This window comes from Anser anser (genome assembly GCF_964211835.1).
Source record: "Anser anser genome assembly, chromosome: 4".
NCBI classification, from domain to species: domain Eukaryota; kingdom Metazoa; phylum Chordata; class Aves; order Anseriformes; family Anatidae; genus Anser; species Anser anser.
Window position 1 is genome coordinate 54,454,538 of NC_139724.1, and position 25,753 is coordinate 54,480,290.

The window sequence follows — 25,753 nt, forward strand, 5'->3', positions numbered from 1 at the left end:
AACCCACTTCAGACTTTCTTTAAGCACCTGTTCTTGTCCACATTTTAAATTTTGCCTTGGCTATTTAATATTGTAAAAATTACAGCTCGTAAGCCACCTTTTAGGACACACTATAATCATCCAGCTGAAAAACCTTAGTGAGAGGAAAACAAATTTAAGATGACAACACAAACCTCAACGCTGTTATAAAAAGCAATGAGCTAAGCAAAGGAGAACTTTCTTTGGTAAGTACCCTATTTTAGTTCAGCAAGGTGCTAAGAATACTTTCCCAGGTGTCTATCTTTCCCCATTCCCATCATTCACTTATGTACTGGAACAGTCTGTTGCCACAAATTTCCTCCTTCATAGCCACAAACGTGGCAACTTTTTCTGTTTAATGACTGCTTCTCTCTCCTGATTGCTAGATGCTAAACAAAAAAGTCCAGAAATTAACTAGGAAGGGACCTGCCATTTCACATCACACTGCTTTTCACAATCAACTACATTCCATTCATTATCAGTCCCTACTTAATTTCAAATATAGTAAGCATGGAAAAAACAACCTACATAACAATGCACAGGAAATCAGATTTTATTGATGTATATAGAGCTTTATTCAGATTAACCACTACAAAATTATCTATGTTGGGTGTGTGCACCCAACAGAAATCTAGTCTATTCTACATTACGCATATTCGAGAGCAAGTAGGTAACTCATTACTATTACACGAATGTCGTCTTATACCAGCAGACTCAGAAATAGTAATTTGGTTGTATTTGAGACTACATTTTTCTGAAAAGCTTTTTTATAGACATTAAGTGTTTCACATACAACAGCACATTTTTAAGGTAAGCTATATCCCTTGACTGCTCATTTCTAGAAGTCTTGTAATTCCTAAAAACTAAGAAAACTTTGTAGTGTATTTCTTTGTTATTATTTAACTAATTTTTGAAATGTGTTCAGTGTTCAACAGCACTACCCAGGTTCCACTACCATAAAGTTTGATTCTTTAGCCTTATTTTTTTTTTTTTTCCCCGAAACTACAAGGCTAGTAAAATAATCTAACCTATTACTTTCCTCCTGACAAGGAGGATCTTCACTCCAGGCAGCAACTTCTGATTTGTCTGGGACTGAAGAATCCAAGATTGATCTAATACTAAGGCAACGTTCATACCGCTCCAACATTCTCTTGATCTTTTCTTTAGATACACCATGAATATTCCGCCTATGAATTAAAAAAATATATTTTTATTCAGATTTGCATGTTACAATAGACTAAGAGAAGAGCATAATTGATGGTTACAGCAAGACTAACCAGAGAACTCATAGGGACATAGCAAAAGCTGAAGTAGAAATTCATTCCATATCAGTGCACCAACGTATTCAAAACAGTGAGTCTCAGACAAATTACTGCTCCATTTGACTTCACCCCACCTGGTTGCCCTGCTCTGCAAGATGTTTTGTTTAGCACTAAAATCTAAAACTGCACCAATAATGTGTTGCCTTCAAATAAGCATCAGAAACACACCACATCAGATCCAGACAGTGATGGAGGAAGTCAAAGTGGGTAAGGAAGATTTCAGAATTCAGTCTTTCTTCTCTGGCTTTAATAAGGTAACAACTCCTTGAGTCTTGAGGAAAGCTTACTTGCATATTATTCTAGACACTTTTTGGGTGTCCAGAATTTCCAGTGGCTCTGTTAAACAACCAACGCAGCAATCATACCTAGAACAAGTGAAACCTGCCAAGGATGGCAAAACAGGAATTGAAGGTACAGGAGAAAATACCAACTGATCTTTAGTAAAAGCAAGTAGGACTTTCCTTCCTCCTACCTAACCACCGTTTATTCCAAAATGACTCCCATTTGCTCCTGCTTTCTGAAAATGAAGTCTGCATGGGCCAGGAACTGGTATTTACGTTGAAAGCTGTCCAACAACCTATGGATGTTTGGTTACTGAACCATCTGAGCTCCTCTCAGTTCTTTGAGAGACTTCAGAGCCTTATCTAGGCTTGGTGTCAAGAAGCTCCTGCTCCTTAAAAAGTCAAGATAGTGCCACAGTCAACGAGACACTGGTGGTCATTGGTTTCTGCTGGGCTTTCTCACATTTAAGTTCTATTTTAGGAAAGAAAATAATCTACCTTACCTCCCTTGAAAAGTGGCCAACCTTAAGCTAAGCATGCAAATTCAGATGACAACACATATTATGAAATCACAAAATAATTTAAAGTGAAAGGGACCTCTGGAGAACATGCAGCACAACCTCCTACTCAGAAGGTACAGCTAGGCCACGCTGTCAAGTTTTCAATGTACCCAATGACTGAATGTCCACAAACCCTGGGCAACCTCTCCTTCAGTGCCCGACCACCCTTTTTTTTTTTTTTTTAATTTATTTTATGTAATCAAAGTTTCACACGACCCAACTTGTTTATGTTTTATCCTATCCCTGCACCATTCTCAGAAGAGATCTTTTTAGTCTTCTCTGTAAGCTCCCAACAGGTAGCTGAAGGCAGCAGTACAATCCCTCCTAAACATTTCTTCCTAAGGCTGAAGACACTTTTCTTGCTCAATTCAGTACCATCTGCAAAGCTCCTGTAGGCACAGTCTGTCCCACCATCCAAGTCATAAAAAGGACATTAAATAGCAGTGGCCCTAGTATTTAGCCTAGAAGGACATCAGCCACTTCTTGGACTTTGAACAACTGATCACACCTTTTGAACTTGGCATCTGGCCAATATATTTTTAAGATACCTTATTATCCACTGATATAGAGCTAAATAGGCAAGACAAACTCTAAGCAACAGGACCGTGTAGAGGTCCTAAAGAACAGGTATGCAACACAAGGGCTGATACACAGGGGTTTGTCACTCTGAGGCCACAAGGTGCTGACAGTCTTAAACTACGTGGCAGCAAAAACATTCCAAGTAAGACAACAGACCACCCAGGTGTAAAACTAGTCCCAATCTAACATCATTTTTGCAGCTGCAGGAACCCAAAGGAGCAATTGCTGCTCTTTGATGCAAAAGAACTGCAATCATGGAAATGTTACATAGTATTGCTGCTAGTATCTTTTGTATTAATTAAAACAAAGTGACAGAATTATATATATATATATATATAAATATATAACATACATAAAATCCAGAGGTTACTATTGTATGAAAAATTATTAAAGTCTACTTATTATTGCAAAAAAAAAAATTTAAAGTCATAGTTTACAGACTATGAGAAGCATTCAATCAAACGTGAAATTTTCCTTTACATTCTTACTTTTCAAGTTCTTTTGGTTTAAACTTCCACCAAGTGTCCGGTTCGCGGAACATGACTTTGTATTTGAACTGCTGAGCCTGAATAAAACAGATATAAAACAGAACAAAAACACATCATCCATCTACAAAAAATGTACAACATGCATAGACTGCTTCTTTAAAGCTGTTTTTTATATTTTTCAGAACCAATTAAATATCTGGAATAACAAATTTTCTTTCACTGTTTCAATTCTAATTGTGTAAATGGAGACTTTAAAATTAAGTTTGTGCCATTATCCCAGTAAAAAAAAAAGTCTCTATTTGATATAATCCCTTTAATGTTCTACCTCCTCTGACTCAGGGCAGATTCAAGAGCACAGAGCATCTCCTCTTTCCAGGTGTGGTATGCATGTGTCTACACAGCCTCTTATACAGAAAATCTCAATGCTTACATTCAGACATTCAGAGCTGGCCAGATGCAAGCTAGTTCCAAACAGGCAATTCGGCTCTACTAACACAGCTAGAGGGGACAGCCTTCCTGACATCCTAGAAACTTGAGCAGGCAGCAAGTAAATGGCCCTTATAATCTGCACTAATGATGCAAGTAGACCATACATTTTTAAAAAGTAGCTTGTATTTCTCCTCATAATATATAGGAGGAAAAGAATCCAGTTTTCCACGCAAAAATATATTTTTGCTTCTAAGTACAAAACACTCGGATTTGTCACCTGCAAACCAGGCCAGTTCAACACACAGGCATACAAACAATACAACACTGGGTAATATCATTCTATACAACACTTTTGACTCCAGACTTCCCTGCGGTACGAGGGCTAGACTGAGAAAGATAATCTCATTTTAAAACATGTTGACATAAGGGTCAGTAATCCCTTTTCATATTGATGAAATTATAATACTAACCAATGTAACATAAGGCTTCATCTCCCATGCTTGTATGTTTGTGTTGTCTATTATGATAGGAGAGATTCTCATTTCAAATGCTTCTTTGGCTGAAAGACACATGTACAAATGAATGTGATACAGTTAATTCTGTGATTAATAGAGTGGACATGTAACACTTATACTTCTCTAAATCCGTAATAATTTTTTTTAATAGATAATCCACAGTGATTAACCACTGAGTAAAGAACTCTTGCCACAACTTGATCTCTCTGTTCCAAGGCCCTCTTATTTTAGAAATTCCCCCCCATATGTAAAGCTACTGAGATATGACATTATTCTTTTGAATTAATAAATGCATGATAATCAAGGAATGAAAATGCAGATGTAAAATATGGCAAGATGACTAATCAATCAATAAATCAAACTAAAAAAAAACTACATGATCACCTTAAAGTGGACTTCTTTGTTGCATACAAAATTCTTGGCTTTATAACAGTCTTAAGAATAGTCCACTCTGTAAACTGTATAAAATATGAAAAATCAAAAGAATTATTGTAATTTTTAATACATAGTAATAAAATGTTTAGAATCACTAGCTTTGAGATACAGCACCATGTTTCTGTAGCTACGTTACAATGAGTCTGAACAATCAAAGTTATTGCTGAATCACGTGTTTCTTATTAACCCATTTTTCTACAGATTAGAAATTTGATAGTAGAAAAGTGATCATGATTCAAATTTAGCAAATAAATGCTTTAAGAGCTGTTTCTATGGAGAGCTTAGTGGGAGCCTCTATCAAAAAATACACTGATTATGGAAAAAATATCATTGTTTCTGTCATGTCCTTACAAATATTTTAAATTTGCCAACATTTTAATGCTCAAGAGAAAAAAATAACCACGAGCAGGAAAATATCTGTGTAGGTGTTTTATTTGTATCAACATTCTCATTATTTATTGTATATGGATAAATAACCACTCAGCTTAATCTCAGAAAAAATATTCCCAGGAGATAGCACCAGTCACCACTCCAGAAATTGGATACAACCCAAAATACATACCACGATGAAATCTGAGGACAAAACAATCTTTTGACAAAACTGGTGCTCTCAATTGCAAAACACACAATGAACAGGTGATTTCTGAGTTTGTGCTCATACTCTTTTCCTACACACATCAAAAAGTAATTACAAGATGGGAAAAATGCTGATCCTGTGACACAAGCATTACAAGACAGGCAGCTTCTTCAACAGTACGCAAGCACTGAACTGTAAACAAGCAAGCTAGTCCCTTATTTATTTCTCACCTCGTTTCCTGTTCCAGTCATGTGCTTCCCCTAAGCAATCGGGATCATAATGGTATTGTCCATGTTTATAAAAGTAATCATCAGTACTAAGAATGACTCCACCTGGATTATCCTCCAGCAAAGTCCTGTGAAAGATCAAGAAGTAAGTAGTATTTCCCCTTCTCCTCCCCAGCCCTGCTATTTACTAACATACACGTCTTCAGTCTCTTGTCCAAAAGCAGCGTGGCTGATTATTTGGAACATAAGCAGCAAATTCAGGTAAGGGATGAATCATCCTCCAAGCAAAGGAGAACTATAATAATTTCCCTCCTTTTGCAAATGCTGGGTATATCTAGGGAAACCAGCTGATAGTTTCCCTACAAGTCTCATTTCAAGAAATCAGAGAGGTATTTTTCCATCTATATCTAGCGACATACGTTCACACTGCCAGATAAACGTGCAGTTTTAATTGCACCAAATATGTCAGATGCCAGCCAAAGGAGTCTATGTGTAATCTACGCTTTTGGAGAGTTAAAAAAGAAATCAAGGGGTCACCCTGAGACACTCAACACATACTACTTGCGCAAATTTTCTCAAAAGAATTCCGACAGTGGAAGGGAAATTTCTACCTATTGTATTTCCAACTATGTTACTGGAAGGAAACACATGAAGTTATTAGGGATTAGACAAACACAGTAGAGCTAAATATTACTGTGAAGATTTACTCCGCTGGCGTAACTCTATTCCGGACCTCAGGCCAGTGAGTGACATTAAAACTTACCCCTCCTATTTTTATTTTCACCTGAGATCAAGCAGCTGGAAGTAACTCAGCTCTCTCCAATTATTATTACTCACAATGCTGTACATACAGCAGGACAATTAAGGTTTAATCATAACTATTTACAAACGTCAGAAAATTGTCTTTGCCTGCACTAAATCCTGTAGACAATTAAGCAACTTCTTTTATAAGCTCACAATATAGATGTTCTACCTTGCCAAATATGATTTTCCTGATCCTGGAACACCTCTGAGAAGAACAAGTACTTGACCTATAAGGTGCATCTTTTTTCTCATCATGTGACAAACAGGTGGTTGCTGTGCTTGCGAGAGGTTCAATTTTGAGTTTCTATCTTGATTTCCCCATACCTTCAGAGAAGGATTGCTATCCCAGGCATTTGAAACCGCTGGAGAAGAAAAAAAAAGTCCTTCTTCCAAATTCCTATAGTCTGAAATAGGTCTCCACTGCCCTGGACTGGCAGCCACAGGAGTTACAAAGCTGTGGTTTCCACTGGAAGGGTAAAACGCAGGAGCCATGAGGTTCCAGTGTTGATGACTTTGACATGACGGCATAGAAAAGTTTGAGTCATAACCCTGCTGAGATTGCTGAAAATCTACAAGTTTTGGTGTTTTGAAACTGGATCTTTCAAGAGATGCCTTTGGAAGAGAAGTGCTCTGATGGCTGTTACAGGCAGTCATTACCTCTTTGTCCTGTTCCAAGCACTTTGAATTAGGATTTTCATTGACAGCTACTCCAAGTTCCAGAGGTCTTTGGGAGGACTCACCAGAAGCAGCAGTTTCACTTTTATGACCTGAAACAGTATCTTGTGCCTGATCAGGATTTCCACATGACATTTCTCCACTTGATTGTTTACAGGCTTCTGAAGCTACCTCACGGTGAACATGCATTTCTGACAAATCAGAATCTTCCAATACTTGTGCAAAAGTGTCTGATGCAGCTGGGGAGCTTGTCTGGATGCTCAGTTGGCTTGCTCGTGGCTGAGAACAGCAGAAGTTTTCTAAAACCTCATCATTTGTCCCTATTTGCTGTGGAAAATGTAGGACATTGCAACCTGGACCAGATTCTTCCCACTGAGGAAATTCATTAAAGCCATCATGTTCACATACAATTTGGTCATTTGCAGAATTAGGCAATTCATCACTCCAGCTGTATCTCTGAAAGGCATTTTCTATTAAGGAATCCAGTTCTTCAGTCAGCTGCACATCAGGTGATAAGACCTTTTCTTTTTCTTCTCCAGAATTACTGTGTTCTGCAGTACTTTCCCCCATTCTTTGATTTGCAACAGATCTTTGCTGATTAACAAGAGCTAGGGATGATACTACTGAATCAAAACCTGAGATTTTTGAAGATACTGCTCCTTCGGCGTGAGTAGACAGCTCTAGCAGATAATCCATAGCATTTTCTACTGTTGAATAAGGTAAAGAAAATAAAGTGTGATCAACTGGAGCAACACAAGCTGATGTGAATGTAGTTTTTTACTTCAAGAAGTATTTATGATAACTAAAGAGACAATCAACGGAAAGTTCACCAATTCATCTATTACCATACCTTTTGCAACCCTCTTGACCTGTATCTCTTTAGAGGTAAAAGACAGAACTGAAAATAGACATATTGCAAAATAATAACATAATAAGCATTAAAATGACTAAGGAAACAGCGTCTAAAAATGACTGTGTTTAACTGGAAAAAAAAGCAAGTAAGTCAGAGCTGGATGTTTAAATGGATACTTATTTCTAACCTACATGGTACAAGTGAAATAGCGTGAAATGAACTGAAAGACACTATTGAGAACTAAAGAGATACAAGTATAAAAATTGTTTTCATTATGGCTAGTCCCAAGTGAAAATGTCACAACTAATAGCCTGAAAAATCCAGCATCCACATTGAATCTTTGGAAAGCCACTAAATGGAGCATAGGTTACCTGTGATTAACGTTAACAAAAATGAAAACCTGGCACAAGTAGCATAAAATTAAAACTAAGCTTCTATTTTTCTGAAGTACAATGTAGCAACATGTCTGTTCAAGTCCAACTCTCTCTGCACAGAGGTACATGTTACATAAAATCTTCCTTGTCCTTCCATCTTCCCTACTATATGAGAGCAACTTACTATTATTCATACAAAAAAAAAGATTCTATTTTTTCAATTTTTAAACTGAACCTAAGTGGGTAAATCTTATTACACGAAAGCATGAATAACTACATCAATTCTTCTTTTCAAAGGAAAAATGATCATAGCAATAAATATGAGTGACCTATAGAGTTATAAATTCTATACAATTCAGGTAACAAAAACAGCAATAAAAGCAGCCCTTTTAATGGCTAAATTTCACACATATAAAGAATGCCAACCTCTACCTTCTTTGCAAATATTCTTAGAAAAATCTCAGCTAATCACATCTGACCGTATGAACACAGCTTGACTAATATGCTCCAAGCAATAGTTATTCCCTGCCCAAACAACTCAGATGTTGCTGCTTCAACTGTACCTCCATTTTTTAAAGCATACTGCACTACTGCAAATTACCAGTCTCAGAGAAACACTGTCAAACGTGGAGAATCGTGCACACAAAGAGCTATAAAATTTCAAAATATTATGACTCACCTACTCGTTAAAAACTAGACTCACAAATATACTTGCAACACCCACACCAACTTTTTTGGTGTTGCCCTAGTTAAGAATTGTCTGCACACAGAACAAAACTGTAACGCCAACTGTATTTTATTTACCTTTAAAATCACATTCAGACAGAACCATATAAACCACACTAGGATCCAAGTCAGAAAACATTTCTGACATGCTGTTGAAGAGCTCTTCCTTATTGACACTGTATGCTGCTTGTGACACTGAGAGGCTTGGGTCCCCTTGAAACACAGCAACAGCAGTTCCATTCTTCCGAGAGGGACTTCCACCAGTTTTCCTTCTCCGTGGCATTTTGTTTTCCAAAATCAGCTTGCTTTTTGTTTTGTTCACATGAGGCCAACAGTAACAAGCTTAGAAGTCACAAGAAACCTCTCGTAACCAGGATGTACACAAGAAGAGCAGACCTGGAAAGAAGAGAATCAACAACTTTTAATCTGGTTGCATTTCCATGTCCCCTGTTAAGACAGCTAGAAGATCAAGAAATACACAAGCGTCCAGAAATGCTTTTTCCAGAAGGATGCCTTTCTTCTTAGGCAGCCTTACTTCCCAACTAGCTAGCTATCCAATCCTTGTCTGGAAGAAAGAACAAATAAAGTTGAGTTTAAATGAAAAATCCAGAAAAGTAAGGGAAGCAATGCAAGGCAGACAGTTCAAAAGGACTTCTCTGCTAACATCTGCTGATGACCAGTTAACATCACGGAGAGTTTACATTCTGTTAAAAATTCAGAGCCTTTGCTTCTCTTACAAAACTATTGGAAAACATAGCATACACTTCCAAATCTTCCAAAAGTCCTTCAGAACATGACTATCTTTTTCCACTTTGGATATTTTAAGAGTAAACAGTTGAGGTTCTTCAGTATTCAGACACCAGAAAACATTGCCTAGACAGGCTGCAGAGTTGCCATCTCTGGAGATCTTCAAAACCTGCCTGGACTGAGCAACTGGCTCTAGGTGACGCTGCCAGAGCAGGTGGGTTGAACCAGATGACGTCCAGAGCTGCCTTCCAACCTCAGCAATTTTGCGTTGCTTTTTTGTTGGTGTTGTTGCTTTTAACTTTTAAAAACATTTTGTAGCTTTATGAGCCATCAAGTGAGAAGAGGCTCTGGTCCTCCCCCACTTCTTCCATGAAACCTTCAAATACTTCTAGTTAAAACATGATGGCATTGATAATAACAGCAATTACTGCACTAATCCTGTGTAGAAGAGGAAAGCAACTCTTAATTGAAATCCAAGCACAGAGTATAGTGTGATCTCAGCTCTTCCTTTATGTCAAATAACATTAAAGCTTTGTTGCTCATAAACTCATTTATAATGTTTAAAGGGGTTATTCAGTAGAGTGGAAAACCTTGGTAAGGCTGAGAATCTGAAGTAAATTACAGCAAAGAATCACTATCTAGCAATAGCTTCTCTACCAGAGAAGTATTTAAAAGGAGGTAAACTGCTATATAAATTCTTATGGCTTGAGAGTGTAAGAAAAACAACTTCAGGATCCCAGGAGTCTCTACTGTATGTTTACGGAGTTCAGCTGAAAAATTAGATGGATGTCTGAAACAATGAAGAGGAAGTGTGAAAGGCATGACAATATACACAAAAAGGCAGAGGCAGCATTCCAAAAATAATGGAGAGATGACACTGGAAGATGCTAGCTAGCCAGACCGAGCTGGGACAATTGCAGATTTTTTTTTTCATTATACTCTTTTGATTTCTCTCTCTCTGATTAGCCATCTTTACACTGTTCTTTACTGTCACACACACAAAAAATCAGACAAAATGATTTAAAAAGTCATGGTTTTCAAACTTGTTTTTCTATTTGATTCATCCTCCAGCCAGTAAAACAGGCTGAGACCTAACTTCACACAAGGTGTCAGTGCTAAAAAAAACGCTCCCCGCTAAAACTGGTTCGCTGACAAAGAAAAGTCCCTGCAAGGGAGAAAGCTATTCATGCACCTCGACATTACTGCACACCAAGAGACTTTAAGCAGAGCACTCCAAGAGTTGTTAATGTTTCATTTCAAGTCCCTTATAATGATCAGGCCTGCTGAAAAGCATGCTCTTTAGCTAGGACTTCTAACAACTGATTCCCTTACTTCACTATAGGATATTGCCTTCCCAACACACGTCCTGCGTTAGGCTGTGTATCACACAATATATCAGGATGCCTTACTCTTAGGGTCTAACAAAGCCCCACGCTTCAGTCTGCATCGATCTAAATGAGAAAAAAAAAATGTTTGTGAAAACTAATCACATACTTCCCATCACTTTATTCACCTTTATCTGTCATTCCAACAATACTTCCTCCTTTGTCAATATGCTACAAAGAACTCTGTTTCATAGGAAGAGATTTTGTTTGCATGAGCTACGATCATAATCCTTGCATTTACAGTAAGCTGCCGGTGCCATGGTCCAGAGATCTCAAAAACCTTTTCAAGGTATTACTACAAATCCTAAATATTATTACGGTGAAATGAGAAAAAAAAAAAAAAGAAAGCTAAAGTAAGGTATCATGGACAGTATCATGGACAGTATCAGATATTTTGACAGAATGTCCTTCGTTTACCACCGTATTTTCAATGTAATTCCTGGACAGATTCCCAGACAATATCTCCTGTTGATATTACCAAGCATAATAAAAGTCTACAAAAATAGATGACCGCACACACACAAAGCCCACTGCACTCATTACAAAAGAGATGACGCAACTACACACAACTGAAAGGGAAAATTATTCACTTGTTTTTAAGAGCATAACCTGAACTTGAAATGGGATTTTATCTACAGACTTCTCTTTTCAGATATTCAAGATTCTCTTTTTAAAAACTAAAAAAGGGGAAATAATTTTGAATAACCCAATAGCCGGACTTGGGGGTCAGCTACATTTGTTGGTTCTGGCTAACATATAAATCAATTTGTAGTTTGCTGTGAATGGGGGCTTTTTTCCCCAAGATGTAAATGCAGTTGTAATACCAGAATGATTTAGAAGAGCGGAGCTGTGCTGAACACACTGAAGGAGGTTTCTAGACAATCAGCCAGAGGCTGCTATACACTCGGCAGTTCTGGATACCTCCTTCTGCACGCAGCCAATTAAAGCAAACAGCTGTTTCATTACAGCGCTGATGAAAAACAATACTCCTGTGGCAGTCTCGACTTCACCTTTACAAAAAAAAAAAAAAAGAAAACCAACAAGCACCTCCTCAACTCACAGTTCTTCAGAAATACACATCTCCTGACATTAAGGATCTCTTCTCGACGTAATCCAGCTACCCCAAACGTGTAAAAATCTGCTTCTATGAGAATTACCTTCTTAATTAAGCAACCCTACAAACAAAAGAGAGATCAAGACACCGGCATTCTCTATAAAACAAGATGTTCAAACCCTAGAGAGATGTTGTAGACCTGTGAGGTCAGGGCGCTTTAATGTCATCATCTTTCTAGATGTCCAGAATTTATTTTTAATCACAGATTACGAGCCTCTGATGTTGCCTGTTTCAGTACCGCTACCCCTAAGGAGCTGGGTAGATGAACGAGACATTTCCAGGCACAGATACACACAGCCAAAGATCAGCAGCCACCAACAGGCAAACCAGTCACTACAAACACAGGCGAGCACCGATGTCATCACCCTAACACAACGCACCTTTTCCTTTTGTTTTACAGGTGGAACAACGAAGTGCAGAGAAGTGGCCGACCTTGCACAACATGGGGATGGACCAAAACGTCAAGTCTCAATACCAATGTCCAAGTAGCAACGTTCCTTTCCAGGGAAAGGAAAACCAACGGTTTCTTAAACTAGCTTTAAGGACGTGTTTGTAATTCTCTAGGAGAACAAAAGTAACATGACCACTGTTTCCAGTAAATACCATTATACAGAAGAGGAAAAACAAGTTGTTGGTTTTTTTCCCCTCTCAATTTTTTTCCACTCTCATTCTAAAATTGATAAACTAAGTATTACAGTCTTGGGCAAATAGCTAAGAAAATTCTTCCACAAAGCACGGAGTGGATTGAAATCACTGTAACTACTGCAAAGGAATTCCCTTGCAGACATGTTCCACAAGGCTCCATTTTATTTTCATTAATGCAATTGTCCTTAGAAAAAAAATAACCCAAACTAGCAGGAATATTATAGTCATCCGGGTCAGACTCCTCACATTGGGAAGGAAGGGGGATGACAACTAGACATGTTTTCAACACACTATTTTTAACTCTAGTAGGCATTAGAAAAGATTAAATAAACAAAGAGCTAAGTTAAACTAATACCAGAGCAGCCTTCCTGATACAAAATAAAAAGAGGAAAGAGAAGTTACTTCATGAAAGACGATGACTATGAAATGTTTTATGGAAAAAAACTTAATCATGGCCTTGAGGCCTCCCAGCCTTGTGGTTATACTAGACACTAAGATTTGTTTCCTGCACTAAAGGTAAATTCCAGCCAAACAGCAGCAAAGGTATCTGTGAATTACATTTAAATCATTTAAGTCCTTTCCTACAATGCAGGTGAGTGAACAACCTATAGAACGGCTGAGAAAATAGAAACAGTGCTTATACTGAAAATTTTAGAGGTAGATTCATCATAAGCAGACACTTTAGGGTGAAATCCAAGTTCCAGCATAGGTAAAGCAAACGGTAACTTTAAGTTTTCCTTAGAAAGAATCAAAATATTCTCTCTTATGATACAATGCAAAGAACTCACAACCCTTAAAACCATCCAAAGAAAAATCTAAGTGGAAAAAAAGTCTCCAAGACCCTTCAAAAACAAACATTTTTTAAAAAAGGTAAGATTTCATTTATGCTAGGAACTAAGTGCTAATACAGACTTGTCATACAGAAGCTATTAGCTCACTAAGGATACAAATGCATTTTTTGAAGTAAGCTAAAAGATACCAGTAATTTTTACACTGAAGCTATGTTAAATTTGTTCAGCTAAAGCTCATTTGTATTCCATAGCAAAAGCTACCAGTTCTGAGAAAGCAGAGAGGAATTTCTATGTATTGTTGAAGAACAGTATTTTTACAAAATCAAACAAAAGCTATTACAAAACAGCATCAAGCAGCATCTGACCAAAATTTAGGAGAAGGAAAAATCTCATAGACTTCTCAAGTCTAAGGCTTGAGACTTGCATTATTGTCTAATTTTCAGTATAATGTGAAAATGAATATACAGTTGTTGAACAAAGGTCTGAAGAAAGCCTGAGATATCTCATACTTCTTTCATACCTGGATGTCTTCTTAGAAACCATGCACTGTGGCTTGCATTTTCAAGATGTGCCCAAATTCTTCAGAACATCAGACTGACTGCAAGTCATATTATACATATAATCTCAAATATAGGAAGTGAAGGAAAAAGGCAGTATTCAACAACAGACAGAACACAGGCACTGAAGCAAGAAATATACTGAACTATTTTAAGTGAGTTAGGCAGTGGATACCAAGGTATTCACAAAGCTCCTTAAATCAGAGATACTGCACTGAGAAACAATCAGCAGTAAATGTAATTTTTTCAAAGTCATTATGAGAATTTGTTTTGGAAGCAGATACACCAGAAAAATATTCTAACTGCTGCTCTAGATTTACCAAAATCATTCAGCAGCATGGCTTCTGGTTTGACCAAGATCAAGTTCAAATGACAAATAAGCTATCAGTATTACTTCACTGCCTTTTTTAAGGGCAAAGGAAGCCTCCAGCCTTGACACAAGGCAACTTTCAGCCAATATGACCAAAGCCGCTCATTTATGTGTCTTTAAATTTCTCTGATCAGTTTAAGGAAGTTAACTCCATACACATAAACAAAGGTTGGTTTTGTTTTCTTATTCCCCACAAAAATTTAAATTTCAAATTGCACAGAATATTTATCATGCGATGTTCATTTGAATCTTCTGGCTCTGAAAAAACACACACAGGTACTGACATTCTTAAGAATGAAAAAAAAAGACCTTTATTTAAATTCAAATAAAATAATACTGCCATAAAAACTTACATTTTCAGGTTCACCGAGTTGCCCCGCAGTGGGTCCCTTCTCATCTTTCCAAAAGCACCACTGGTGTCATATTTAATAAAGATTTGAAGTTTTTAAAAAAATATAATAAACTCTTCTGTCAGGAAACCATACTGTCAAATGTACAAATTAGACATCAGTAGAAGTGGGTGCTCCCTCCTGACAAAGGAATCATCAGAACACAAATTAAAATTAGTATTTTGCTCACAGAGCATGCACCTTTAAGTAGTTTTAACACTGAGCAACACTTTTTTTTAATAGATTAAGTATGCCTAGCATTTTACTGGTAAAGCACACAACATGACAAGTTGAACTCAAATATCAAGTGTAAGTTTTGCCAAGGACAGGAACACCTACTTGATTTCAGCTACAAATTTCTTACCTAACAAAGCTGACTTACATCAGGTAAGGAAATAACATAACGACAGCAGAATGAATTTGGAATAAAAGTAAGTTTCCTTACTTGTCATTCCATTTGGTTCTTCACAACAGTTCCTAACCATCTTGAAAGTGTTTATATATCCATGCTGGTCAAGAAAAGCTTTGTTCCATCACGTGGGGAATAAGGCAACATAAACCTAGTACAACAAAAACAGAATACATTGCTTTTAGATACACCATTAATTTGCAACGCTCCACCAATGTTAGGTGCTCGCTGAAACACCTAAAAACTCCAAAACCACTGGGTCCACACTGAAGATGTTAGGTTTATTCAAAGCCTGACTTAATTCTGGTGTACACATTAGCCTAGAACACCTAACAGCAGCCAGGTTTTCCAACCAAACAAAAATAAATTAAAAAGAAAAGAAGAAAAATAAAAGAGAATACACAGCTAAACCACATAGGGAAATTTAAACAAATATTCTGTCATGCTCCTAATACAACAGGTGGATGGCTCAATTACTTTGTAGGAGTCTTTTCAAGAGACTGGGAAACTCAACTCACCTCCCATTTTGCATTTAACCACACTCCGCTGCTCCAAAGTGCTAAGGATTGTCATCTAAACATACACAACACTTCACCTAAGCAACACCTTGACCTTTTTGATCCAAGTTTACAAAACAAAGGACAGGTTGGAGGCAGAGAACACTATTCACCCCACTCTCCAACACATGGCTTCACCAAATTTGTGCTGAACTACAAAAGCCACTCCAGGAAAGCCCGAAAAGCTGTTCAGCAATTTTACAGAACACTGCAGCTCTGAAGAGAGATTCAGTCTAGAAGGGGAACAGAAAGGCCAAAATGTACCTGATGGCAGTGCGACACTACGTTGTTTCCATTACTCACATTTCCGCTTTCTCTATCAGGCCCTGCTAATAAATGCATTAAAATGCAAAGGTTACTTCCAGATTTGTTCTCTTGCATTTTTTGTATTTTTAAGTCTCATAAATGGAGCAAAACAAGTATTTAAGTACAAGCACAAGAGAAAAAAAGCAGCTAATCAAATCAAACCCAACCACTGTACTCTCTAATTCTGTCTATACAACACAAAACTTTTCATTTCAAAGTTCAGTCCCCTGTCAAAAAACAAGGTAGAAAAGGGAAGAAGAAAAGGAAATGCCTGCCAGCAGATTTTTCTCAATAAGCCTAGGAGTAGCAAAGGAGACGGTTTGTGAGCCTTCTGCATTCTTTCATTTCTGACAGCAGCCAGTAACAGAACAGGACTCTCAAATGCTTTGTTATTTAACGTCAAGATCTATACCCAGCTAGAGACCAAAGTGCTTTTAAAAAAACCTTAAACTATCTTTTCTGCTCTCTTCCTTCTCCCACGCAGCGTAATTTTCACAGAGTGTTCAGAGGGCTTTATCTACTTCAAGTTTCAACTAAGGTCCTCGTTTTCTCAGAAAATTCAGCCAAAGTGCAAGACACTGCCTCGCACGTCCTGATGCGAGCCGCTCTGCTGGGGCATCTTCTCCGCTCCCGTGATTTTTGAGCCTTGCATGTGGCCTGCACCACAGACAGGTTCTTCTTCTCAGAAGCTGCATCTTGCTCTGAGTATGAAACAAAAGCTTTGCCCATTGAATACAAAGTTTGAGAGTGCAGGAACAGCCCGGGCTCACGCGAAGCAGGTGATGGAGAAGTAACCACAAGTCTAGGAGGAGCGGGGCCCTGCTCGCTAGGACGGGCTCCCAGGCTCTTCTCCACGTGGCTCGCCAGGAGGAGGGGAAGCTAACGCACGGCAGCAGTCAGCCCGTGCTTGACGGGTGACAGAATCTGTCCAACACCACACCGCGCTGTGTCCTTTGAAGCTGGGAAGCTGCTCTTGCCAGAGGCCCACCAACAGGTGAGCATGGAGGCCGGTCAGCTGGGCGCGGCGGGACAAGGAGACACGGGACAGGCCCAGCCCCCAGCAAGCACAGCCTCACGCAGCACATCTCTCGTTCAGAACAACTGTCTTCGTACACCTCTTTCACTGGTGTTTCCCCTGTCACCAGTGAAACCAGATTTCTAGCAGCTGAGCACTCTCACTGCCAGCTTTTCTAGAAGCCAGATAAGGACAGCTCACAGAAGACCTCGGGTATTCTCACCGCTCATCTGTATTCCCCCACGCTTGTTAAATGTCTCCACAGGACCCCAAACACCTTCCTCCTGCAAAAGGTCAAAGCCTGGGATATGGCAAAACCAAGGAGCCTTGGGATGACGAAGGGTGCAGATACACAGCCTGATGGGCTAGAAAAGCAACAGGGAGCTGTCCTCCTTGATTAGGTACAGAGGGTTGCTTGGTTGGTTGTTTCTCAGAAAGCAGTGACAGTACCTGCAAAATGTCTTTCCAGCCCTAGGAGAGCCGAGAGATACCAAATCCTCCTGTGGCTTCCCTCCTGTGTCCTTTGGTAGCCTCCCACACAGCGCACAGCCCTGCTGAAGGTCAGGGGGCCTCTGCCAAACTCGGTTTGGGGAGGAAGGCCTCCATGGGGCAGAGCTCTCCAAAAACCTGGCAGCCCCCAGTGCAGACCCCAGGCAGCTCGGCAGCTTTGCCATGAGCAATGTCCAGGCTCCAGAGCAAAGCAAAGGGCTGGAACTAGTGAGACCAGACCACTGGTTATGTCAGGGCTCCTGCAGTTAGTACTGCCGCTTAAAATTGCATTCCTGTTTTGTGTTACAAAATAGGGAGATAGAGAGGAATATTTGGAAAGAGAAAACTCCTGCCAGATGGAGCTGCAACTTGTTCACATCGTGTTTCCGGAGAGCCTGTCCCACAGTCAGGTTGAAGGGCAGTGAATAAAGGTAACACCTCTCTGTAGAACTGCAGTTCTTCTGCGCTACAGAATTTCCTTGCACATCCTCCCCGGCTGTACTTTCATACCTTCCTGAGAATGGCCCTCATGGAGGCAGCACTGGCTGGAATTCATAATTCAAGACTTGGTGTCTCTGAACTGCTGGAATGGTTTGTAGCCTTTTGTAAGTTGCAACTCCAGTAAGATCTAACTAAGAAGCTAACACGTAGTTTAATGCACAAAGTATTTGCAACTGTTAAAAAAAAAAAGGAAAATAAAATAAATCTGAGCAAGACTCTTCCTAATGAGGTTAACATCATCCATGTTTCCATTTTTTATATGGATCTCTTTTTTTTTTTTTCTGTGACTGAGACCTGGACAAATAATAAGCTTTTATTTTAGTACTCAGAGAACCAGTGAAAGGACAGCAGCAAGGGTAAGGACCGGTTCCATCAGGATGAGATGGCATTGGAAACAAGAAGTACTACTGAAGATCACAGGTGCTGCTTATTATTATTGGCATACACATGCAGGTGGCCTCATGGAGGAATGGAAAGCAGAACATTTAAAGAATACTTATTTAGAGTTTTCTGTGCTGGCAGCAATCAGAACTGGCAACAGATGCAAATGCCACTTCCCCAAATTTTGACTTGCTTTAGCTATTGATGCAAATGAAGACAGGTTTACTTAATATTTCTAGTTGCTGCTGGAACTCTAAACGCAGCTGAGAGCAAAAGGAAGTGGCTGTCAGAGATTCAGATTCCAGAGCATGGATCTCCAGATGTATGCAGGCATCTAACAGGGTTTCCGCAACGTCACCATGTCCTGGTGCTTCCACGTACAAAGGCTTGTCAGCTCCACAACTTTCCCTTGCATCTACTACACAGAACAAGTCGACAGTAGCACCATCCAACCTATTTCCTGCAACATATTCTCTTGCTACCCGAAGGTCCACTTAAGTCCTTCAAGTCTATGAGGCAGACAGTGCTGCACTCTGCGGATCCCCCGGTGCCACAGCTGAGTAATGGATACATACAGTTCCCAGTTCTGCAACTCCAAATGAAGGTTTGTTGCACACTGTGATAAAACAGAAGCACAAGAAGTCTTTGGACATGGGAAACAAAGATACGTTCAGGTTTGAAGAAAGCATTTGCAAGAACAGGGCACTGATGAGACCGTCACTGCTGGAGTCTCAGAGCACGAGGTGTGCCGGAACATCAGCCAGATTTTTCACCCACGTGTTATCTAGTAACCAGTAGCCTCACAAAGTAAAGTCCACAATAGGAAGCTGAATAGGGAGGTTGGAGAAAAGCACAGAACAGTTTATGAAATTTGATGGTGGCCCACATACAACAGCAATGTGAGTACCACTTCAAAGTAACTCCCAAACAAAACATACTACAGTGACCTGTAGCACACTTCACACCGATTCAAGGTGCACAACAACTTAGAAAAGAAAGCAAGAAGCCAAACAACATTAGGAAAGCAAGATAGGAATGAGAACAGCTTATTCACAAAGACATCCTAAATACTTTCTAGGGAAGAAGAAATCCAGCCCATCAGGTCCTAAGCTGGAAACTACATTACACAGCTCCATCAGTACAATTACATCTTCTTCATATGTTCGAATGTACTTCTATTTCTGAAGCCACCAGGCCAGTTGAACACAGCACATATGCAGCCATTATGCAGCTATTAGAAAGATGAAGACTATTTTCAGCTTAATGTAAACCCACAGACACATGACCTCATCCTCGTCCAGGTACATCAACAAAAAGCTTACGGCCTCCAAATGACTGTCACTACTTCCTTGGCAGAGACCTAAACCTATCGATTTACCTTCAGAAAGTAGTTCACATGAGTTCACCTTACATGACTGAAAAACATCAGCCAGCTCGATTTAAATACTTTTAACTAGTGGGTTGAGCTAACACAGACCACTTTTGAGACAGAACACGGATCAGTTACATAAATCAACCCACCAGTAGATCAAAATCCCCCGTGGAGCCATGAGAAGAAGCAGCTAGCAAACTTAGCTTCTTCCACAAGCACAGCTGGATTTAGGAGAAAATATCAGCGTATGGCCTTACTTAATTGCGAGAAACAGTGTCACTGAAGACTAATTAACACCCTATCGACATTTTTATAGTAGCAGGGCCTCTGTAGTAAAGACGATGGCAGCAACTTCCTAAAACCCAACAACTAATTGAGCATAGAAAACTCAAGAAAATGTAAAACCCAAGAATTAGTTAGTTCAGCAACTTTAACTAGCACTCAATTCACGCATAGGTGAACTTCATTTAAAATAATAAGACTGATTGTTTCAGCCATTTAGCTACAGATCAGCACACAGGGAGGAGTCCAAGATGACAGACCATGAAGGCCTCAGAACTACAACCTCCCTGAGTTCCTATCACAATGTATTTACACACAAAGACAAGACGACAAGTTGAGTGTGTTTTGTAAAACTGACAAGATCACAACTAAGGACTCACCTATACCATAAAGTGAAACAGCTACGAACAAGCCATGGATGTTCCCCCACACCATGCCTAGGCTAACATCTTTGTCATGTACTGTTGCACTTTCACATCTCTAACACCAAGAATCTCACTTCCCTCCTACATCAGCGCCTTCCCCAGCTGAAAACCTGTAACATTAAAACAACAGAGGGAGAGTCCTCTAAAAATTAAAAATAGTATAGAGAAGGCCACAAAAAAACACCTAATGTCATAGTTTAATAAATAAATAAGAACACACGACAGGAAAAAGCCTATAAGGAAGAAATTAAAGGATTTTCCAGATGTGCTTTGATGCTGGCTCATCACGTGGGTCCTGCCGACAGCAACAAGAACTACTGCAACTTGAAAGCGCTGCAAACCCATGACCCACACCAGCCCTGCCCTACTAATGGTGACTGTACCCCCATGAATCAGGGCTAAACCTGTTATTACAAATGTATCCCACGCTTGATTTTTTTTTCTGCCCTTTTGCAATTTGCTTCAGGTTTACATCCTGACCTCAGGCTCCCCAGTCACATCCTATGACAAAGTATCTTCAGCTTTTATTTGAGCGAAAGGTGAAACAGACGAAGGGATGGAAATCTCAAAAAAAAACCTTTTGGAGGATTTGAGCTTAAGCTCCATATGAATTATTCTCATCTTTTAACCACATGGCCCTACTGAAAGCTTCATTAGACTTGAGATGGGTGCTCAACTTTGGTAAGAGTTTGTGTCAAAACACTGTAAGCATCTCTTAGAGTCAAAGTGTTCTTAGTCGTTTAGAACAGGACTTTTAAAAGTAACATACAGAAAAAGAGTACTTTTTTTCTCTCGTTTTAACCCGGGCTCCTCTGAATTCCCAGTGACCTTATGGCACTTGGTGCGAACTGTAGACCACATCCAAAATACCTGGGAACACCACACTACACAGGACGTGCCTTAAATAACCACACGGTAAACGTGGTCCGGCAGTTTCCGACCGTTCAGCACAAGCAGTCCTTCCGAGCACTAAAAACCTTTTGCTTTCCTTTTGCACTGGGCGGATTTAACTCGCAGGGCTCTGCATTTCAGTGATGTTTTTATGGCCTACGCTGCACCGCATGGGGGGGAAACCCTTCCTCCAGCGGCCGGGGCGGACACGGAGGCCGCGGCCCTTCCCTTTCCAAGTCTGTGGGGTGAAGGGGCCGGTGTCTCCCCGAGGAAGACCGACGGCGCTCGGCGACCGGAGCCCCCGGAGCAGCGGCCCCGGCCCGCAGGCGGAGCTGCCCGCCGCCATTACCGCTCCCCGGGGCTCTCCTCACCGGGCACCCGGCCCCTTCCCTTTCCTCCCCGGCAGCGCCCAGCCCCGGCCAGCGGGCGGCTCCCACCTCCGCCGCCTCCCTCCCTGCCTGCCTGCCTCCCTCCCGGCCGCGGCCGCGCGGTGCCGGGCCCCCTCCGGCAGCCTCCCCGCTCCCGAAATGGCGGCCGGCCGGCGGCGGCGGGCAGCGCAGCCCCGCGCCCTATCGGCAGCAGGGGGAGGGCGAGGCTCCTCCCCGGCCCCGCCGCTCCGCGCCGGACCCCGGCGGCCCCTGGTTACCTCCCGCCGCTCGGCTCCCTCGCTCCTGCCGGCCGCTGGGGCTGCGGGGCTGCTCGGCGGCGGCGGCGGAGGCAGGGGGAGACGGGGAGGCTCCGGCGGAGCGTGCGCCGCGGGGCCACAGTGCCGCTCTCCGACCGGCCGGGGAAGGGCAGCCGGGAGGAGGCTCCGCGCCGCCCTCTCTCTCCCCCCCGGCCTCCCCTGCCGGGCCCCGCAGCGCCGCCTCGGAGGCCGGGCTGGCCGCGGGAGGCTGCAGCCGGGCTCCGGGCACAGCCCTGCCTCCTGCCGGCATCCGCCGTGGCTCCCCGAAACGCGGGGGGAATCGGGGCTTGTCCCCCGCAGTCTGCCGCTTGCCGGCTTGTTGAGGCGGGCGGCCACAAAGCTGCTCACAGGGCTTCCCGTGTCAGCCGTGTCACGGTTGTCCCGTGCCCTGCTGGTATGCCAAAACTTACCATAAACCCTCCCTACAGAGGGCATGGCACCGGCGGCGGGAGGTAGGCCGGCTTACCAAACCGTCGGAGATTGAAGAGGTCGAGGAGGGTTAAATCTATGAGCCATGTAGTGACAGGCTCCAAATTTCTAATTAAAAAGAAAGCGAATGTTTATCTTCTGATGCCCTATTTTACTACGCAGTTTCTAAGGCCACAGCAAAAGAGCCTTGAGCGCAGCCTGGCAGGATGGAGGGGTTCTGCGGGCTGATCCCGGAGGATAAATGGTGTCAAGAAGCCAAGTTTCTTGAGGAAATGGGGGAATCTGGTGGGATCTGGCATCTGTGATTGCAGTGGAGGAGGGTATGAGCTGCGGGAGGAGTAGAAGAGAAACTGATGAGAGGTTTTCATTACCTGCAGCAAGCAAGGAATGTTTGGTGGAGATAGATGGTGGCAGATTATGGAAAGATGAAAATAGAGAGACGTGCTTCTGACAGACTGGGATGATGATGAGCACCTCTTAAACTGGAACCGCCGTGAAGAGAGCAAAGCACCCGAGCTGGAATTTTGAATGCATCAACAAAAGGGACAAAGCTCTTTAGAGAAATTCAAGAGGTTCTACTGGGAAACTTTTATGTGATTTTATATAAGTTTGATGATCCAAGAAATCTGAGGTTCAACAAAAAGCCATTAAAATACAATGGGAGAATCGCTGATGAAGTTTACCCGCTACTGACTGCTAAGAAGGGCGCTCCATTACAGGGCCACAGGCTTCCTGCCTCCTCGCCTGTCCGAGCAAGATAACAGGAGGGGCTCCCTGCCCTTTCACTCGGTTCCAAGCTGGAGACAGGTGTTCCTCACGCCCCCCTTTGTCCCTTCCCCACACCTCTTTGTTTCGAGACGCCCCCCACCACCACCTGCATTCAGCTTCTCCCCACGCGGCACAATGCCGCCGGGGGAAGCGAGCTGGGGGGGGTCACGCTGTGATTTTCCCAGTGCCCAGAAGCAAGGATTCCTCTCTTGTGAAAGGCGAGAACCGTTTCTTCCCGGAGGCAGTAAAGCCGTCTCCCAGCCCACAGATCACTTACATTGTGATTCAGCCAATTCAGGGAAGAAGGTGGCATCTCCAAGCCCCATTTGTCCTTTTTCCTTCAAAGAGGGGAACAAGAAGTGGTCTTTAGCAGGCTACTTACGCTGAATCGCTACTTACGAGCCCCTAATCTCGCACGCCTCTCAAGAAAGCCCAAGGGGAGTGACGGCCAGTTTTGTCCCTCGGTCACTCGTGCTGCCCCGGTGGCTTCCTCTGGGGCCAGAGGTTGTTTCCCCCTGCCACCAGCACTGACTTGTCAGCATTACAGCTCTAACTTTACTGTCCGTAAAGAAAAAGCAGGCACAAAATTAAGAGAGAGTTTTAAGATGAAATAATTATGTATGGGTAGCTCACTGTGGTCTTCTTGTGAAATCCGCACAATGGTGCTCAGAGTATCTTCTCTATTGCTTGTGGGGATCACAGCTCTCAAGTGCCATCTGTTTGATAGCATAGCGACTGAAAAGCAAATTAATATTTTGTAGTAGTCTCGTATATATTTTGCAATACAAGTAATGTTTAAAATTGAGAAAAGTATTCAGAACATTTAATGTTTGGGGGATTAGATTGATTTAAGCATTGCTAATTTGCCTGTCAACTTTGCTGTTCCAGTGCTTATCTCCTAGTTATATGGTGTGCAATATTTAAATAAATAAGGACAAACATTTTCATTTCTAATACAATACATATATGCACATTCATCCGCAGGATGTGCTGTTAAGTTTCAAAAAAGCAGTCACTTGCCATGACTCACAGAAGGAAAATTAAAAGTTATTCAATACCCCGATATTGTAAATATCCCAAAATATGAAGGAAAACCAGTGATCAGTGTTTGTGTGTGTGTCTTGTGTCAAGTGATGATTTCATGCGTGTACAAGGAACAGTTTCCTAACTTCATTTGTTCAGCGCCTGGACGAATATCAGAAACAAAATCTTTTCTCTATAAGGGTGTGATGCTGGTAAAGTGTTAATCATACGTTTGGAAAAATAGGTCATGTAAATTCCAGTCTAATGACTGTGCTTTATATTTTTAAGGTTGCCAAAAAGAGGAAGAGAAGGGGTTTTGGTATGCTCGAGTCTGATAGCCTCCATTAAACTGCCTTGCTTGTGGGGTGTTGCTGCTGGCACTTGATGCATGAAACTATGTTGTTCTTTGCCAGTTGTACATATTACAGTATTTGACACCATGAAAATGCCAGACTAATTTGGGTACTGGCAGATTTCTCGCTACCACAGTAAACAGTTTAAACAGGAGGTGGTTTGGTATCTAGATAATTATAATCACTGTAATAGAGCTTCTTTCAACTATCTTTATGTCTTTCTTTGAGTTTTCACACAACTGTTTTTCAAACTTAACACAGTAATCACTTATTATCCGCTATTGTTTTTTCCATTCCTTTGTCTCCCCTTATGTCTACAGTTGGCTTGTTTTTACTTGGAATGGCTCGAACATACAGCATGTAATCTGTGCTGTTTGGCACAAGTGTTTAGTCTGGTCTTCACTGGATGCTTTAACAACAGATTTTCCATTTCAGTTTCTACAATGCTGCCTTCTCCAAGTAAAAATACTGCACTATGTTCTTGCTTATGTTATAACTCACATTAAAATATTATTACTACCAGATTTGGGCCATAAAAACAAGAAAATGTCAGTCCCTTTTAAAGTTTCTGGTTATATACAGCCTATGACTACTCAGCAAATTGTCACTTCCTTCCATCTATGGTCAAATTGCCATCGAGGGTATATACTTAAAAGTGATTAGATTAGATTAGATTAGATTTTGGTTTGCATGGACAATTTGCAGCTAGACTGTAGGCTTGAATAACATTCTTATGTGGTAAAAAAGACATGTTTAATTCTGTCAGCATTAAAGATTTTAATTTTTACTTACAGTAACATTAAATATACAATAGTAAGTACTGTAGGGAAACACCTGAGAACTCAGGGTGCATTAAAAATTCACGTGTGCCCACAGTATATATAAAACATCTTTCCAGAAACTCATGGCATAGTTTTCATCATCATTCATATATTATATTGGGCTATGAATACGTATGAACAGAGCCCCAAATTATAGTGTTATTCCCACCCTTCAGAAAGGAGAG

General features: G+C 41.1%; 1 protein-coding gene across 3 annotated transcripts in view; it reads right to left on the minus strand.

Moving 5' to 3' along the window:
- N4BP2 (NEDD4 binding protein 2) overlaps positions 1-22,569 on the minus strand; it is a 41,717-nt gene extending 19,148 nt beyond the window's left edge. Inside the window, exons 1-10 of one of the 3 annotated variants that reach the window (XM_083836219.1) lie at positions 22,136-22,568; positions 15,307-15,421; positions 14,826-15,002; positions 14,066-14,143; positions 8,942-9,259; positions 6,405-7,617; positions 5,435-5,559; positions 4,148-4,236; positions 3,249-3,325; positions 1,047-1,205 (exon numbers count right to left, since the gene is read on the minus strand). In XM_083836219.1, the coding sequence (XP_083692345.1) occupies positions 1,047-1,205; positions 3,249-3,325; positions 4,148-4,236; positions 5,435-5,559; positions 6,405-7,617; positions 8,942-9,146 (1,868 nt within the window). In that variant the 5' untranslated portion in view covers positions 9,147-9,259; positions 14,066-14,143; positions 14,826-15,002; positions 15,307-15,421; positions 22,136-22,568. Of the gene's footprint in view, positions 1-1,046; positions 1,206-3,248; positions 3,326-4,147; positions 4,237-5,434; positions 5,560-6,404; positions 7,618-8,941; positions 9,260-14,065; positions 14,144-14,825; positions 15,003-15,306; positions 15,422-22,135 lie in introns of all 3 variants that reach the window. The other 2 variants (XM_083836220.1, XM_083836218.1) reach the window with 2 other exon arrangements.
- Between the last annotated feature and the right edge of the window lie 3,184 nt (positions 22,570-25,753).